Source organism: Botryllus schlosseri, chromosome 7, assembly GCF_051294905.1.
Source record: "Botryllus schlosseri isolate E-star chromosome 7, Bs_hap1, whole genome shotgun sequence".
NCBI classification, from domain to species: Eukaryota; Metazoa; Chordata; class Ascidiacea; order Stolidobranchia; family Styelidae; genus Botryllus; species Botryllus schlosseri.
Genome location: NC_137242.1, coordinates 6,001,815 through 6,021,252, shown reverse-complemented (window position 1 = coordinate 6,021,252; position 19,438 = coordinate 6,001,815). Strand labels below are relative to the sequence as shown.

The 19,438-nt window shown below is 41.4% G+C and overlaps 1 protein-coding gene across 1 annotated transcript in view; it reads left to right on the top strand.

Moving 5' to 3' along the window:
- Positions 1 to 2,556, top strand: part of LOC145443656 (uncharacterized) — a 79,236-nt gene extending 76,680 nt beyond the window's left edge. The window contains exon 3 of the mRNA XM_080321595.1: positions 1,358 to 2,556. Within this exon, the coding sequence (XP_080177721.1) occupies positions 1,358 to 1,550 (193 nt within the window). The 3' untranslated portion in view covers positions 1,551 to 2,556. The remainder of the gene's footprint in view (positions 1 to 1,357) is intronic.
- Positions 2,557 to 19,438: the final 16,882 nt, after the last annotated feature.

The following is a 19,438-nucleotide window of genomic DNA, read 5'->3' as shown; positions in this document are numbered from 1 at the left end:
GTCGTTTAAATTTGAGGTTCTTTCTGATTTGACGTACATTCACGCTGGGCCGCCGAAAATTATATTTTCACTGGGTCAATATTTCCATCCAGGCTATTGGTTTTGTTTGCGTTTTGCTACAGTGCCTTGGATACGGGTCGATTCGAGTATCTCATACCTTAATAATTTCAAAGAACTTGTCCATTAGGGCTGTACAAAAATACCTTTTTTTTCTGGATTGCAGCCGTTCAGTCATTTAATTGTCAGGTTACCCTAAAAAACGCTGCACACCAAATTTGGCTCAATTCTAACAAGTATAAGGCTCCGCAGATCCAATTAAAATTTTAAATATAGAAAAAAATTTTAAAAAAATTTAAAAAATTTTCTGTCAACCCCATGAAATTGTTGAGCTGTCTTCCAGAGACGATGCAAAACAAATTTGACTCAATTCCAACTAGTAGAAGCGGAGTTATTGGAGTATTTCGTTGATACTGCTCGGATCGGTGGATAATCCGAGATTTATCAAATAAAAATCACATAACTCCGCTTCTACTAGTCGGAATTGACTCAAATTTGTTTTGCATCGCCTTTGAAGACAGCTCAACAATTTCATGGGGTTGGCCGAAGAATTTGATTTTTTTTTGTAATTTTCCCTAATAAATTGAAAAATTTAATTGGATCTGCGGAGTCCTATACTTGTTAGCATTGAACTAAACTAAAGCGTTTTTAGGGTGACCTGACAATTTAATAAGTGAATGGCTGCAATCCGGAAAAAAGTTATTTTTGAACAGCCCTATAGTCCATAAATGAACCTTTTTAGGGCAACTTTTGTGAAAAATAAATGCAACTTTTATGAAAACTTGCCCGAATAATATAATTGTACATTCCACAATGTAGATTTTCTAACTTGACTACTATATGGTATCGTTTGTTTCACGTAATTCGACGCTTTCAAGCGCTTGCTACAGTCGCTACATACGAAAGTCTGTCATAGCCAACTTCTGCGTTTGGAAATGCATTTGTCATTCGAAAATATCCCAATTTTCGTCGTGAATTTTGGCAGGTAACATTGACACCAAGGAAATTTCATGTTACTCATTTCATCAAAATTGAAGCGGACCCTCGGTGATGAAAAGTTATGTATTCTGAACTGCCATTACGCGCGTTGGGCTGGACGTTCTTGCTTCTAACTCAGCTGGAGGTTTAGCTTACTGTAAATAAATGAATTTTATACGCGATGTATTTTTCTAGTCATGCCGGTATTGGCACAAAATTCTGATATTTGTCGAAATCTATTTGAAAGCACATCAAGTAACAAGTATTGTGCTTAAATTAAGTTGATACACAACTATTCAATGCGTATTATATCCCGTAACAGGAACGACGGGACCGACTTCGACGAGACCGACGTGAAGAACTACGTCTGCATCAAGTGTCGCCGTAAGATGGCTAACGAAGCTTTCACCACGTGCGATCATTTACCGGCTTACTGCTCGGAATGCTTGTCCAATCTGCGGAATTGCCCCTTCTGCGAAGCCAAGGCGAACGCGCGCCATACCACGCAACAGTAGGATCGCCGAGCATCCCTTGTCCGTCACGTGTCGTCGACTATGTGTACATTCAAAATTTCGGCCTTGTCTTCAATGTGCGTGTTCTGCCGGTGTTTGGTATACGTATTCTGTAAATTTGGAGATATTGGCCATTGCGAATTGATACATGATTTACTAGTGCTGCTGCCCAAGTATATGCAGGAGTATTTCCGTAAATTCCCTCTCATTTACAAGTGGAAGTATCAATTTACAAGGCATCTCAAAATTGCGTCAAGTGGAAGTAGACAATAGAAGGGAGGAAATATACGTGAGTAAGTAGCTTTAGTCGAGGGGCGCATAATTTTTGCTGCTACTGTCGACATTGGAAGATGCATCTTCGCGACTAACACAAAATCACTGTCGACTCCATTAAAAAGTTACGGTGTTGGAAACATATTTAATTACAGTGGTATCTCACCCGGACATTACGTTATCACCCGGACATTCCACTCATTGAAGTGATGCTAGCTTATCTTACAACTACTCAGTAATTTTCAAAATCCTAAACCTAAAAATTATGTAATATTGCCTGGTAAATATTTGCTCCAAATTAGTGTGACTTCTGTTCCCGGTTAAGAACCACTGCACTAATTTCACTGATTGTGTGCTCAATTCATGTTTCTACCAGTTTACACCCCATTATATTTTGACATCTAACATGTGATTTCAGGATCATTGAATAATAAGCGCCTCCTATAGTGAACGTCAATCTGTAGTTAGAACTGGTCAAACTCCAATGATGTGCATTTTGTCATGGCACTATGTTCAATGTCGTAGGACGAAGGGCATGGCTTGACATGTTGTTCGTTGTTCACTGTTTAGCTATATTTGATTGATAAGAAGCTCACCTTGTTATAGTGACCCGGGGTATTGCAATGCAGTGATCCTATTAGGTCGTTGTGTACCATCGTTAATGATAGGTAATGGAGGGTGTGTTTCCTCGTATTACCGGTATGTGAAAATCTCAATACAAAGGAAATTACCTGAAGCAAGTGATTCATTGTCGAGCGTATACTGTGTAGTCAGGAAGCGGCTTTATACTGTATACAGACTTTGGGTCGTCCGTGATCGGCTGCTATTTACAGTCTGCACTACGATGTACGCGTTGTACGTACGCGTACAAGACTCGAGATCGCTCATAATGTCAGCTTAGGCGTGGAAATTGTGACGTCATTTACTTTTGATGCGAACTCGCGAAGTGTCGCTTTGTTCATATTGGCTTTAAAAATAACCGCTTAGCGTTTCGAGGTGTTCTAGAACGACCGCCGAAAACTTTAATTCTGTTATCTACATTGTAACAATTGACTTACGCTACATAAAGACACGATTACGTACAGTCAGGACTGAATTTTGTCGGTGGACGCCGTTGTTTATGGTTATCATCGAGTCTATCAGGGATTTCAAATGCGAACACTCGCATGTGCGGTACTGCGGATGACCTCGTATTCAGCAATATCAATCTTTTCAGCCAAACCATTCATGAGTTTCATCACATTGTAACAGAGTATATAGCAGGGCCGGCCAACCCGTGGCCCGCGGGCCACATGTGTCCCGTGAGAAGGTTTTGAGTGGCCCACGCGGTAATTTCCGAAATTGGTAGTATTATCAAAAATGGATTGCACCGATTGTGAACTTGCAAGGCCAACCGAAAATTTGATTAATCTGGCCGCAACACTTGAGATGTGATGACTAAAATATCTGTTCCGACGCATTCGTAGATCCATGAGCCAGTCAAATTTTGGTAGATCTTCGTACACTACAATAAAGCAAAATAATTTGCGTTAGATTAATCATAAGTAAAAATTTTCTACACGCTTCGCGCAACATGTTGTCACTCAATTTCTTGCTTTTAATATTGTTACCACTCTGTGAAAATGAAAGAACGCCTAATGTATCCGATTGAGTCTAACTATATTCGAGACCTCGCGTTCAGACATGGGGTGATTACTTCATGAATGTAATCGATTGCGATTACGATTACTTCTGAATGACGCGATTACGATTACGATTACGATTACAGCAAAATCAGGAAGTAGTCGATTACGATTACGATTACATTGGAAAAGTAATCACGATTATTCACGATTACATTTATTTTGCATCTTAGAAGTTATATTGGAAGACAATATATGGATTGCGCTGAAAAGGCCTAATGAGATAACAAACTTCCTTTAAAAAGATGCGTCATTTGCTTGTTACGTCATAAAGCACATATTGCCCATTTTTATAGTGGACGATTTATCGCACCCAACGATTTGCATTCTTGCCAGGTCCATGACTGCCGCACCCCAAATTTCCCAATAGGGTGAAAAGTGAACTCGAAGGGGACTCAAAAGTATTTCGTAAGCCAACATAAATTATAGAGTATTTTCGAGAGATTTAATTACCTTGAAAATTATGTCTTTTCAAGTTGTAAAATTATGCCATATTTGTGTAAATGCTTTCGAAAAAACATGTTGTATGAGAGTACGGACAATTGCCACCCGATTTAGCCGACATACATCGATATAGGAGGGTTGGAACCCCTGAAAATAGTCGGTTCAACAGTTATATTAAAGATATTTCGTCAAAGGAGCTATATTTACCCTATATTTTCAATTGTCAATGTCAATCCACATTCGTGACGTCATTGCTTAAAAAAGAAGCAATATAAAACATGTTTTAAACAAGGGCCTTCTTTTAAATATGTTTGCTTTCAATTGATTTTTGTTTTAAAAGCAACCCTGATTTATAGTAATAGGCATTTAGGTTCCAGCCAATACCGTGCCACGACACACCAAAAGACAAGCAGTTTCGACCAACACGCGACTTCACGAAGTGTGCTATACTAAAGAAAGACCTTAGTCGAAACTTAGAGTATGTGCCCATTGTCAATAGCCGCGCTGGGTGGGCGTGACTAATAGTATGGTCCTTCCAATCTGAGCCCACAATGCAAATGCCACTCCCGGGCACCCATAGAGAGCATTAAAGACATGACAATTTGTGTGTGAGTCTCACGAGAGTTTCTTCTTGTAGTCTGCTACGTTTGGGATACAACAATATCTTTTGATTATATAACAGATCGGAGGCCATGAATTAACAACATACACTAAAGTAATTGTAACAAGATACCAGACGCAAATCTGACCATCGGGGGCAGAGAGAGGATTAAAAATTATTAATATTATAATGCAATTATCAATGTTATTGACGACATTCAGTCTTCAACTTGAAAATATCACCCTATGGCGGCCAAAGACCAACGTTTGGACTGGGAGACGAATTGCTGTTTTGGTTCTGATTCTAGCTATATCCCACGCTAACATGATATAGAAGCCCATGGCTATGACGGCAGGTCCCTATGTTGAGTAAAGAATAGTGAAATAACGATTGGCGCCCGTTTCAAGTAAAGTCATATGAGAATAAGATGAAGAGAACATAAAACTCTGTCTTCAACTTAATACAGATAATGTACTGCAAGCTGCCGTTACGAGAAATGGCAAAAACGGCTCGGTCATGATATATATCAGCAGCTGTTGATGTTTAATGCTTTGTTTTATTTGACGAGTACAAAATTTCAAATCTTTGTCCGGTGTACGTACGACGTACGTACTATATAGGCCTACTGCTCGCCAATCAGCAACGGTCAAACTGCGTTTAACCAAGCATAACCAAGCATCAAATCGCAAAGTGGTGATTATTATCCTGCTGCGAGGTACTATGGCGTGTGGAACGTGTTGATAAGCTGATAAACAACACGGCGGGTGTTCTAACAATCACACTAATATACGTACATCGAATATCTATTTACTGTGGATACTTCTTACGCAATGACTAGCAAAGCTAATAGGCTACTTCTGACGTAATAATGAGCAGCGGCATTTGAAAATCAGACGTTTGTGCATCACGTAACTGGTATAACTTCTCTTCCTTATTCAGTTCATTTCATTCATAGTCCTTGTACAAATAAAAAGTAATCGGTCGTTCACAAAGAAATCGATTAGATATGGGAAGTAGTCGATTACGATTACGATTACTTAGCAGTGATGAGCATCGGAGCGGAGTCGGAGTGGATTCGGAGCGGAGTTTTGCCGATTTTGTGACAGTCGGAGCGGAGTCGGAGTTTACTACAGATATTTTTTCGGGTAATCTCGGAGTATTGTAATTTTTGTCTCCGATATCTTTGGATAGCTCTGACCAGAATACACTCTTCATTATGATTACAAACCAAAGCACAGACAGTTGACACCATGTAAAGTTGTAATATGAAAGGTAACATGCAGAAATGATTGCCAAGCGCATAAAAATCAGCCATCTGCACTGCAATTGAGGACTGGAGAGTAGACAATACTATGAGGCCAACCATATTATCACATTAATTTAGTAAAATACATTACCAAGTGTACCATGCTTGCCACTGTTTCGGATACTTGACGAGATTCATCGGAGTATCTCGGAGTCTGGGATTGAGTTGTTCGGAGTCGGAGGGAGTTTTCCTCAGACACTAAAGTTGTCGGAGGGATTCGGATTCTCGAAAAGCACTTTCCGCTCATCACTGTTACTTAGGGAATTTTTCGAATGTAATCGATTGCGATTACGATTACTTGAAAATGCTGTAATCGTCGTAATCGATTACGATTACTAATCGCGATTACCCCATGTCTGCTCGCGTTTGCGCTCGCAGAAGGACCGTCGACTATGAAACCTAGGCACAAAATGATTGACGCATATGTTGGACGAAGCTTTCGATATAGATATGTCCAGGCGCCGAATAGTCCAGTCCTTGCAAACTGAGCTCAGCGATATACAGCAGGCCCGCAATATGGTCAAAAGACAATATTATTGACTTATGAACTTCAACAAAATTTTCGCGCTTCGCGCGGCTGGTGCCCCGCGCAATGCTTCGTCAATCGAATGAGGCCCTTTGGCTGAAAAGGTTGGCCACCCCGGGTATATAGGGTACCGGCACCAGCCGTTCTTCAGTGTTCGTTTTACAGTTCCCTCATAATATCGGCAGTCGCTGCCTTGATCGCGTCGCTACAGGATGTTAACCTTGAATCATGTACCGGTTATCTAATATGGATTTCGCTAAGGCACGGAGTGATCGCGTCGCACAGCTAAAGTGGATATGATAGCTTGCAGTCCTTCCAAATTCCCCCACGCAAGCGACTTAGTGACTAAGCGTTAACCCGCTCTCGACGTGCCACGAAAAGTGATGTCGTAAATGATGTTAAGTGGCGTCGATATTGAATATTATAACTAGGGCGATCTTTTTACCTAAAAAACGGAAGTTTTTGCACTAAAAAATGAATATTTTGACACTAGTTAACGTTAAAAACTTCATTTTGAAAAAAATTGCCCTCATGAATGTAAATTAGGCGTTTTCGGATAAAATGTTGGGATTGTACTACGTTTCTTCATTTCTGGTTGGAACTGTCTGAGTGTCTGTCCACTGCCCTTACGAAGTAGCTTGGCCTGAAAATCCGTTTTGACTTGAGAAATGACAGACTTTTACATGTGTGCAAAGGGATATCTGCCGCTAGGAAGGCCTCAACCAACTTGCTCTTGAAGTCAGTCTTTGAACTTGGAGTGAAAGACTGTATTGGTGTCTTTGCCTCGGTACTGTCCGCTACTGTAAGCAGTCGTTGCCATACTTCACTGATGAGCGCGGGCTTTCTACTCCAAAACGCCTGTCACAGTTCACGAATTGACTGCACAAGACACAAAACAGTTTGCCAGTTGGGTGCCTGACAATTTCGGCATTTCGAAAAGCAATACCAAAGCTGTAGCTGTACCGCACCTCTACACCTACAGTAGCCGCAAAATCAGTATGTTTCATTTGACCGTTGATGATTCACAATGAACTATGAACATTGAACATAGACAATGTGCCGCCTATAACGGTAGGCCTAGGCTAGAAGCTGTAATATGTCAAATGATAAGTTCACCGACTGTGCAAATATCTACGATATCAACGAAATGCTGGTTACAAGCAATTTTTGACTTTGTACAAAATTTTTTACAATTTCTTGACATAAAGCTTTGACTTTTTTACCCCAACTATAACCCATTATCACCGATTTTTGCTAAATAGCTATGCGCCGCCAAAAAGCGATTTGTTACGTGACCGGGCGAAAAAAGTTTCAACGAACATCAGCAACTCAGCAATGTTAATTTATTTCGGCCAAGCTTAAATGCTCCTTTTGAAATGCGGCGGCTCATGTGTCACTAGAATACTGTTATATAATTAAGCGGTCTTTAATTGATCGCTGATTCATTCAGTTCATCGAATTAGTTTTAAATATATACTACTCACTTTCGAGGTCAGCTGGGATCAAACTTGTGCTAAGTCTGTGTTGTCATTTACATCGAGTCTCACTCATCCTTAGTGCTTTGCAATGTTGTATAGTACAAAGGATTAAATGCCGAAGGTGGATTGAATTGGTGACTAATAGTGACATAGGCCTACTCGGGGCCTACGATAAGTATCGTAGGCCCCGGCCTACTGTTGAATTTAGTTTGGCTCATGTGCAGATGAGCAGATCGTATCCATTTGGTCGGCATCATTGTTAAAAACTTGCGTCATTATCATTGATCATACAACGCGATCATGTAGCTATTGTTCCGCAAAAACTTGCCGGTAACGTATGCTTGTAATAGGGACTTTGCCCGAACTGTATCGATTCAATAACCCATATTGGTATTGCTATAGCCTTAGCAATCACCGACAAGAAATGAAAAGCTATCGAAGATGTCTTGCCTAAACAGACGGATACTCTCTCATCTGACAAGTGACGATGGCTTTACGTCAGTGGTTCCCAATGGTTCGCGGGCGTGAAGGGGGCGCTGACTATGAAATGGGCGAGTGGGGAGTTTTGGCTATAAACATGGGCGGTGAGAGCTAAAGGGAGCAGTGTATAGGTTTAGAAGGCAACCACTGTTGAAACGATTGGTGAATAAAGCAGCCAAATACGCAATAAAATTGCATAATCGATTCAATCAAGGCAATTCAGGGTCGTCGGCCTATTCAATCAGCTGTACCGGAAAAGTCCATTGATTTGATACTGCACAATGTTGATCCTGCCCGGCTCCCATCACGGGACTGATTAATCAACGAGAATTAAAGTTTTTATGCTTTCTTCTCACTATAGAAACCTTGAAACCATCTGAACATCCCAAACCCGCAGCACAAGGCTATGCATATTGCGCATTGGCGGGGGAAACATTTCTGTGAAATAATGTGAGTGACCCGTAGAACTGTATTAAAAGAATCATGAACGAGATATGATCGAAAAATACCAAATTATCTTAAATGTAGTGTGACTGGCTTTTTATATTCGTGTTCGCATATCAGTGACATATTTGAGCTTTCCGAGTCATACATGCTGTTATGACTTCATAAGGACTACTCGACTCGAAACCGATTAAAAATGGATTCACTCTATGGGGTATGCTTTTACCCAGCCTTAGTGATAATCCAATCCGTGCATGATTGTCATATTCGATCAATGCCGTCGTCACAGTATTTGTAGCATTCTGGCGTTATTTAAGATCGTAAATACGATAATCCCGCCTGTGTCGATCTGTATCGTAATTCGTGATCGCTCAAAACAGAAACCAATCGGTATTAAATTTGAGTGTACCGGCTTTCGCGCAAGCATTGCCCGGCACTTCGCTGTCGCATCACTGGCCTTCCTATATTCCTAGGAAAATGCGAATACACATGTTATATCCAACACGTCACCCCCAATGGAAAAGTACACGTATCATTCCAGTAACTCACGGGCTGTCGCTAAATAGTGGGATAATCAACGATAGCCGATGTTATTGTTTCGCACTGCAACTTTGTTCTCCACCGTGCGGATGAGATAACTCGGTTATTGTCTGATGCGTGCGTACGCGGGCTTCGTGCAGATTGAATATACACTTTTTTCTCATATTCCAAGAACTGCATCAATTTCAAAAGCGACTCGATCAAGGGATAAAACAAATTGAAAATATATTTCCTTACAAAGCCATCGTAGCTTGTTGTGGTGCATTTAGCACTTGAAACTGACGTTGGTGACCCGCTCTCAATGGACCTCGCAGACTAATAATTCTGTTTATTGATTAGTGGGTTCAATGCGAATTTGAACCGGTCGAATGTGATTCACGATATTGAAGTTACGTTCTCAGAAACGCAACCAAACATAGCGGAGCGGCTCGCAAAATATCGACTAGGCCTGCCACATGGACACTATAAAAACAAACGTGTTGTTTTGTGTTGATTTTGTATGGGACCGTGAGTTTAACGTTCAAAAACCAATGTAGTATAATAAACCGATCACCCACACGGTTAAACGCTAGTACCTAAAGTCGCTGTCGCAAGGGCTGGTTAGGGTTCTGCTTTTTTAAAGTGCCGAAAACCATTGCGACGAAGGCTTTGTTTGTTACGCAATATCGCCTTGACTATAATAATAATAAATAAGTCGTGTGCAAGGAATAGAGGTTGATCCTGCAGGATTTCAGAGTGTGATAATACTGTGATGTCACACTAAATGAAATGACTATTATTTACTGCGTTACCTGCACATGAAATGTTCTATTGAATTTCGTTACCAACTTGGAATCAACTTGAGTCTATGTGCCATTACTCTTCAACCTTTTTTGGCTTGGTGAAACCACAGAATTGCTATGAAGAACTCGTACTCCTGAGCAGCCGACATTTTTGAATACTAGCGCTTCGACTACGATGCTCGCGTCATATCGATTCGATCACCTATATTTGCATCGTATGACAATCACCGACAGGAAAGAAAACGCCATCGAAGTTCTTTGACCATCTCCAGTAAATCGAAATTCTCCGGTCTTATAATAGACGATGGTTTTACACCGCGAAGTGACCTTAGCGATACCCATGAACGTTTATCGTACCCAACGTGTACTGTTGTCAGCAAATGGAATTAAAGTTTGAGAATATCCGTATTTTCGTAGTGAATTTCATCCGGTTGTATTGATAATGTTAGTACTGGTATATTAACTTAATTTCCTGCTGCGTTTTGGGTCAAAATGGAAGCGCATGTCTTCAAATGTCCCGATCTTAAGACAAGTGGTAAACATCCCGGTTGAACGAGTGTGGCAAACAGAGATACAGTTTTATTCAGCAATAATTGAAATCAAAATACAATACATTTTGATAGCATCTTTGGTAATTTCCGCGGATCTTCTTGACAAACGCAGTGTCGCAATCAATTGCAGATTCGAGCGTCACGAGCGGCAGATGAGGCAATGCCAACGGTTCCGTATTACTATCCGGTGTGATGATTCATCGTCGCCGGTAAATAGTAGTACGGAACTGGCTTTCGAAATGCTTGGATTTCATCAACGAGAAATATAGTTTCGCGCTTCCTCCCCGCCGTGAGACCCTGGAATGGAAACTTATTATCCGAAAAATGTTGCGTAAGCCTTCAAACAACCACGAAACCGACATTTCTGTGAACCAGCATTGTCACATCAAAGCGCACTGACATGGTTACTGTCAAGAAATGGAAAATCATTTTGGATGAGGTGTGACTGACAATCTTTTCCTTGTGCGGTGGCAGTAAGGTACATATTTGAAATACGAAGTCAAAATACTCGAATCACTCGATCGGTTACTCAAATTTGCCTTGTTCTGATTTGGATACCATGACAGGTGTACAATACATATCACAATAGTTGCATTTTACAGTTCAAATACAAGACAATCAAGCTACTCGACATCTGTTTACTTGAGGGGGGAAACAGTTATTAATAGGCGCGGAATATTGTAATTTCGAATCCGAGGCCAGAATCCCAAAATCCCGTTGCAACTGCGAGCTATTTTGTCAACAGTTTCGATATTTCTTCTCCCTGTGGTAACCTTGAAACCATCCCAAACCTATAATACTAGGCTACGCCCGTCGGAGTATAGGTGGCATCACCATTGTCACGAAAGCGTTATGAATTGGATTAGATAATGTCGACAAATACAAGATTATCTGCGATGCAGTGTAACTGACTTTTGATATTTGTGGTCGCTTAAAAGTTACAGATTCGAGCTTTCCGAATCATCCATGCTGTTATGAATTCATAGGGAGTACTCGTCTCGAACCCCAATAGTCGATTAGGAATGGAATCACACTGGTACTCGATTCTGCCCACCCCTAGTTATAATCCGTGTATGGGTTGTCATAGGATTGTGACATTCAATCTCTTCCGCAGCCACACTATTTGTGGCATTCTGGAGTTACTGAAGTGTAAATAAGATAATCCCCGACGTATGCCGTCCGTACTTTGCGTTAGCTAGTAACCAAGCGGTGTTGAATTTGAGAAGACCGGCTTTCGCGCAAACATTTCCCGGCATATCGCAATATCATCGCCGGCGTTCGTACTTCCTAAGCCGGGTTCAGGTATGCAGGAGAATGCGAGAATATACGTGTTAATTCATGACACGTCACCCTGAATGGAAAAGTACACGTATCGTTCCAGTAAATCAAGCGCTGTCGCTAAATATTGGTGAAATAATGGACGGCAGCCGATGTTACTGTTTCGGACTGCAACTTTGTTCTTCACCGTTCGGATATGAGATAACTCGCTTATTGCCGGTTACGTGAATGCGGGGTTTTGCGTAGTTTGAATATCCGCGTTCTCTCTCTCTCATATTCCAAGAACTGTGCGATGGCTATATAGCAAACAGGCTGTTTCCTAGCAGCCATGACTTGCATAAATGGTTTGAAATGGTTAATTTAATCCAGGAGTGTGCACTGTGCATACTGTAACCTTTTTCACCAGCACGCCAGATTAAATATCGCAGAATGCACAAGGGCTTTCTCCGTGAGTAAAACTTGGACAAGTAATCTGCTACATACAAGCACGATATGGAGGGGCCGGATTGAATTTTGTCAGTGCGAAAAGTTGTCGCTATTAGCCCTATCTGCATTACTATACCATCACCACCGGAAAACTCGCGTTGTTTGTGACACACGAATGCACCACTGTACGTCCGGTGAAGGGATATCTTGAGGCCGACCTCGATTATTCGAAATGTCATGCCTGTGATACGATTGTTAATACACAATGCTCTTTCCAATTTTCTACTAGTTGCTGATGATTTACCCTGAAGGAAGTCAGACGAAAATATTCGGATTAGATTCAATATGAATATAATTTTCATTTGCATATTGAGTTCTGTGTCTCCAAGATGATGAGTAGTATGATCGGTCTGTAAGTAATTACCTGTTGATCGGCGGTGTGGGCGTGTACGCGCACGCGTATACGCCCTTAATATCCATTTCGTCTTCGTAAAAGAGGTCGATACTTGCTTTTTCATATTCTCCATGAGCATCAGGTCGTGTGTGCCGCGTCGTGCACGATTCAGACCGTGTAGTTTTGGAGTTTGGTAGAAAATTGAGAATAATCGAGATAGTAAATAGTGCAGCCGAAAAGTTGCAAATTTAATATGTCTGTTTCAGGTTACGTATTTATCTACCTACGTAGCAATCGATTAAATTACAATCATTTGGATATTGCCGGGTGCTGCTGGCAGCGACTGGCAAATATCAAGGCATAATCATCGGCTGAAAAGCAGCGAGTTACCAGTTTATGAATACACTGAATTTATTTTCTTAGCACATGGACTTCGGAGTCTACCACCACCGCGTACGACATTAATCAGCTAACCATGTTGGTTGAATGTTACATCACGTTACGATGACGACGAACCGTTTCTCTAAACCTTAGCCAGGGGCAGAGTCGCGATGGACCAAGGGAATACAAGCCCCGATTTCGCCTAAGCTGCAGCGTTACGTCAGAAAGGCAAGATATCTCTGATGTTATCCAAGCTTTACAATTAATAGACCACATTGAATAATTATAATAATACACCGACGTCGTTGCCTCGTAGTACCGCCTACGCCACGCCTATAGTATTTAAATTCCGGCGTAACTTATCATTTGCACCCGCCTCGACAACGATATAGTCAATGTATGATTCATGGTTTTCAGGCAGAGGAATGCTTTTCTGCAAAAACCGGCACCGGTATTGACAATGTATGAATGTATGATTCATGGATCTTCGAGTAGATTAATGTTTCTCTGTAGTATCGCTCTGTATTAAAACATTGTACCAGTACGGGTACGCTTCATACCGCTATTCCGATGGCATATGGTGTGCGTTCGACTTGTGTAAGCGATGGCATCGATATCTATATGATCACGATCATTTGATTATTAGGATTGCCATGAATTGCCGGCATTGGTACGCTCGTGATTAGGATTCTACGCAAATGATATTGTTGAGTTCAAGTTTAGATCGTATAATATGTAGCAGGTGTGGCCAATTTATTTACCCAAGGAGCCAATATGATCTTCTAATTCAGTGGTTCCCAACCTTTTTCGTCTCGTGGCCCCCTTGGCCGATATTTGAGCTGAAATCCCCGCTACGAAAAGTTTGCCTGTGACTAAAAAAGGTGTTTTTAACGCACAACCATTTGCTGAATGAGCAATTACTGGACAATCATATTCAGATATGTCCGAACTGTCGAATGCGGACTGCTTTACACTGTGGTTAAGTACGTCTAAATTTGACCTGTTTTTTACCGGTCAGGTAGCCGCTGACGAAAAATAAATCACTAAGTCCGCTTGCTATGGCCTTGAGTCGAATCGATGAATTTGATATGTTTTCATATTAGCTCATATGTTGACTTAAAAAGGTAAACAATTTCCCCAGTGTCCTTGTGCTGAATTCGGCTTGACTTTCTCCTGCTTAGTAGCGATTTGGTCGGGAGGCTGTCGCAGGCCCAACGATATTGTCTCGCGAGCCTCACGTTATCAGGCGGTGTAATATCTAAGGAAGGCATTTAAACAAACATCCAGCTGAAAATCAACCAAAGAAACATACAATTGTAAATAATTAGTGTCTACATAACAGCTCTACCATAAAAATCTAAAAACCTTGTGAACCTAGTTTGTTTGTTTTGAGGTGTTCAACTGTTCATGGTATGTGTTGAATACTGTGGTCATTTACACCAGGCCAATTTCCTCCATTTTTTATACCGTAGCGGTCGCCTTACAGCACGGACCACTGCTAGGCTTTTATAAGACACCGCTAAGACGGATGGGATGGCAAGGAGGAGCCTGGATAAATACCCGGCACTTAGATTGGAATTCTGGAGTCGATCTCGGCCGGACTCGAACCCAGAACCCATTGGTGTTGCAGCAGTGTAGTTTACCACTGCGCTATCTCACCACGCATTGTGAACCCAGTGTATCTTCCGATACAACGCCAAAGCCAGATTCCCCCCTAAAAATTTCAAAATTACCCCCAAGGGGGGAATTCTCCCCCGGTTGGGAACCACTGTTCTAATTCAATAGTGTCTAGAAAATATTGAGGCGGGCCTAGCTTAAAGTTTCAACTAATTCATCCCACTATTTTTGGCTAAATTGAAACCGTTGAATGATATTATTTCTACTAGCAGCAAAGCGCATGTGTAATAGTGTTAATATTAGATAATGAGAAATAAAGTGTTTATTTAAAAAAAAGAATTAATCAATATCGTCATTCAAAACAATGGTAAACATGAAACATTTTAATTCTGATATAATGACATTAATTCCCAAGCACCTTTTCTATGTCTTTGGTTCCTAAGATACCTAGCATTGTGATTGTCAAACTGCCAAACTTTGCGGGAATAGAATGTAGATGAATAACAGATATCAAATTAAACGTATTTCCGCTAGGTAGTTTATCTCTTGTAATTTATAAAATACTGTTCATAATCGGGTATAGGGTCGTATTTCGACAGCGGGCCTGAGGATGTCGTGTCCGCTATATAGCTAAGCTATAGCGCTGAAACTACTATGCGCGTATGTTATGACAACCAGCGATGCACTATAGCAAACTTTATCCAAATTCTTTGGTGGGCCCGAATAGATGAGTATTCTCCTGGCTAACAAGATAGCATAATGTACGATATCGTTTGGCTTTACACCAACTTGAGGTCGATAACACGTTCGCTATTTCTCCTCAACCAGGTCCTCGTGCCTTGATAGTATGTTTCTTGTATACTTCGCCGAGATGCATTGAGCAGTTGAAAGGTCGTACCATGAGTACAGGCGAAGAGGAACTGCGCTCAATAAAGCTCGCTGGCTAATAATTATGTTCTTTATTGATTGATTGAATGATTGGTTTGTTATAAATCTGATTGCTTCATGACAATAAATATATCCGGAAAGCGTTGATGACGACATCTGTCCGAATGTGCTTGTATGATTTCAGACATATATTTATCAGGGATATCCCTGTCTCTATATATGCATAAATATGCCCTCCTTTTCTCTCAACGCACCAATCGCGAAATATCCAGAGTGCGTGTCCAATGTCCATGCATGGCAACCATTGATGTACTGTGCCGTGTGTTATTGTCGACATATCTTTCCACAGGACAAAAGATGCATCTTCCTAACAGACTGATGTCAAGAGCTACGTATGCTCAAATGCCGCTCTAGGATGGCCAACGAGGCGATCACTACGTCCGACCATTTGCCGGCATACTGCTCGGCGTGCATCGCTGAATTACTTGAATGCCCATTCTGTCAGGACAGAGCAACGAACCGTCGTATCTCGCGAGGCTAGGGTTGTGAAACGTTTTCCAGAGTACTGCCCTCGCTGCGGTAGCCGTAGCAATTGTAGTATTGCACTAGGATTTGTTGCCATATAACTGACTTGCGCCTAGGCTGAGAAGGGCAGCCTGTTGTGAGTGTTCAATAGGCAACTCCCGTCGTAAACTCATACTCGAGTTGTGTACACTTTGGCCACAGCTGTGTAAGATTCGGTATACCTCGCCCTTTCCGACACCGGCGTAAATCACGTGAACGTAGACGTGCTACTTACTGCGGAAGTAACGCGTATAGTATATAATGGACACACGCTATCACTTGGCGGATGGATACATTCAAGCGTCACTAGCGTGTTTGCCAGGGATGATGTAATGCCGACTGTCGTATAAACTCATCATTCCACCGGTTCAAATATTCTGCGTATCCCGTGAATGACAGTGCGGAAACTCACTGGTGCAATGGTTGGTTCTGCTTTCCCACAGTGCCGAAAATCATGGTGGCGAAGTCTTTGTTTGCTATGCAGTAGTATCGCGGCTTTGACTATGATCGTCACGGGCAAAGAGAAGGAATATACAATATACATTATACTTGTTGAATTTTGATCCTGCCGGCTCTATTTGTCTTCCGTATCGCCCCTATTGTTGCGATTGGTCACTCCTACATTTGATGATCAATATATATGAGACATTCATAGCGGTCCTACAATAGGACATCAGTTCGGTGTATTCGATTTAAAAAGATTGAGGCCGCGATAAAAATGAAATGAATCAGGTCACCACGAACTCAAAGTGCAGGCTATAGTACGCTGGATCAATATGCTTTCTAAATATGATCCAGCCGGACAATGCCAGGATCCAGCATTTGGACAATACTTCTATGTCATATTAAAGGAAATGCCTACATATGACGTCGTGGTTAGGGAGGGATGCCATGGCAGTTTAGATTGAACTTCGTGGCCATGGCCAACTTGGAAACCAAGATAATAGCATTTGTCGTGCTTTTTTAGTTGGGCACGAGGCAGGAAATTAAAAAGTGGCTTTTGAACAGGGGCTCTGGAGTGCTCCACATCTGTCGGGTTTTAACCCTGCCACTCTATAATGTAGCTCACTTTGGGCAGAGAATGTAAAGTTAGTTGATCCGAGAAAATGCTAATCGTGGCGCATTTTAGGTGGATATCATAAACCTACCTGATCAGGAAGAATGCTAATCGTCTGATTAAAACCAGCTAATCTAAAGTTGGATAAGGTTACGCGCGATGATTTTCCTGACGTGGTACTGTTATCAAGCGGTGTTGCGATATCTGTTGCATCGTAATCCGAAAACGCGTTATTGGCTGTCAATTGTCAGGTTGTTGAATGAAACTATAACTAACCGTAGGTTAGTTATCTATAATGAAACGGCAAGCTGCTGGTAACAGAATATAACGGAATAAAGAATATTGATAGCTATATCGCTCTGTAATGGTGCGTATATATTATTGGTTGATTGTCTGATTCTTTAGTGAACCCATTACCTAGGCCACAACCGTCACGGTCATTATCTAAAATACTTCCGCGTAGGAATTTTGCGCAGTTTATTATACAGTTATCGTAGGCCCCGATACAACATATTTGTGTGGATCTGTGTCTTTTCTGACTGCAATCAAAATAACGTGACATTCTAACAGCCATGTGTCGGACTGCTAATCCAAATAGCCACTCGTAGCTCGCTTCTGGCAGTTCCATTGCCAGAAGTGTGTAACTGTGTACGACTACTCTACTTGCAACAAACTGGTCGATCGCGAGTGCATCAAAATAAAGTCCAGTCGACCGCAATCGAATACTTGTTGGCCACCCCTGGTTTAGATGATGTATTTCGTTGCTTTTCGGCGGTATTTCGGTGATGCGGTCTGCTCTCGTAATCCAATCGTTGGAATATTTATTACGGATGTGGTGCAGAGTAAGATGCATATATAATAAAATACATGAAGCCGAGTTATTTCTTTGTACTCTGAGTGACCAATTTTAGATCGGTATTGGATCTTGAGTGAGGAACCTACATATTAGGGCTTTTGTAATTCGTAGATTGACAAACGACATCTGAAGAGTGGCAGACATTTCGTAGAAGACGTTTTGAACATTCACTTGTAACATCTTTATGGGTACAAGTTAGGCAGGTAGTACAAGGTAGTACAAGGTCTTCGCTTACGTTCGAACCACAAATTTTCTAAGTCATTTTTGCCCATTCTAACTCGAATCTATTCATCTCTAAAAGCAGTAAAGGAGGACAAATTGCCAAAAAGGACCACTCGCTCGAGCCCGAAAATATTGAAACCTCAGCGGTTTTAAGACAGGTTTTGTAAAGCTTGCGGTGCTTTTACGATGATCGCATTACCAAGTATACAAAATGTCTTATCAGAAACGGCGTATTACCGTATTGCTCTTCGACCAAACTACGGGCCTTGTAATATGGGGGAGGATACCATACAATATTTTCTAAATCGGGTGTTCAAGTAAACAATGGATTTTTATCGCATTCCCACATCAATGCTGTCGTTTTCATCCATCCCATGATGTCGACGAATCCTCATGCTGTCGAAAATTTATACATCCTGGTAAGCATCAATATGATTCAAACTCTCTTCACCTTTCGAATTACGATCGTTTTCACAACTACTTACTTACTTGAGTAGATTTAAAGTCAGTCAATTCTACTTCGACTTCAAGTAGTTTTCAAGTAGTGTTCAAAGTATTTCCGAATTGACTGCTATTAGGACTTAGCACAATGATTCGAGGTCGAATTGTGTATTGTTTGTAATGATTCGAGTCGAATAGCGATATACGGCTTTTCCGGGTACTTTCCGCACACCATAGTTCATCCAGGAGAATTATTGTTTCGGTGCCTTTTCCCAACGTACAAGCCTTGAAATCTCAATTGGTCGCATCGCTGCTTCCAAGACATGTAACACAAAACCACGAACGTCAGCGAAAATGACATTTCTGTGAAGTCGTGATGTAGCTACAGCATCGTCACAAAATCCAATGGAGTAGGATTCGGCTACTTGATGTTGCCCGGTGCTACTGCTTATCACAACTAAAAATAGAATCATTCACGGTTCCACGTTGAATAGAACATTCAATCAATACTGTTGGCCATCTTGCGATTTCACTTGTTGCTAGTTCACCAGGTGACGATTTCGCGGGTGACATAATCCATACGTGATGGCAGGGTTGTGCGAATTGATATTGCAGTTAACATGGTAGTTGCTACCCTCAATTTGGAATATGCCGTTTAGT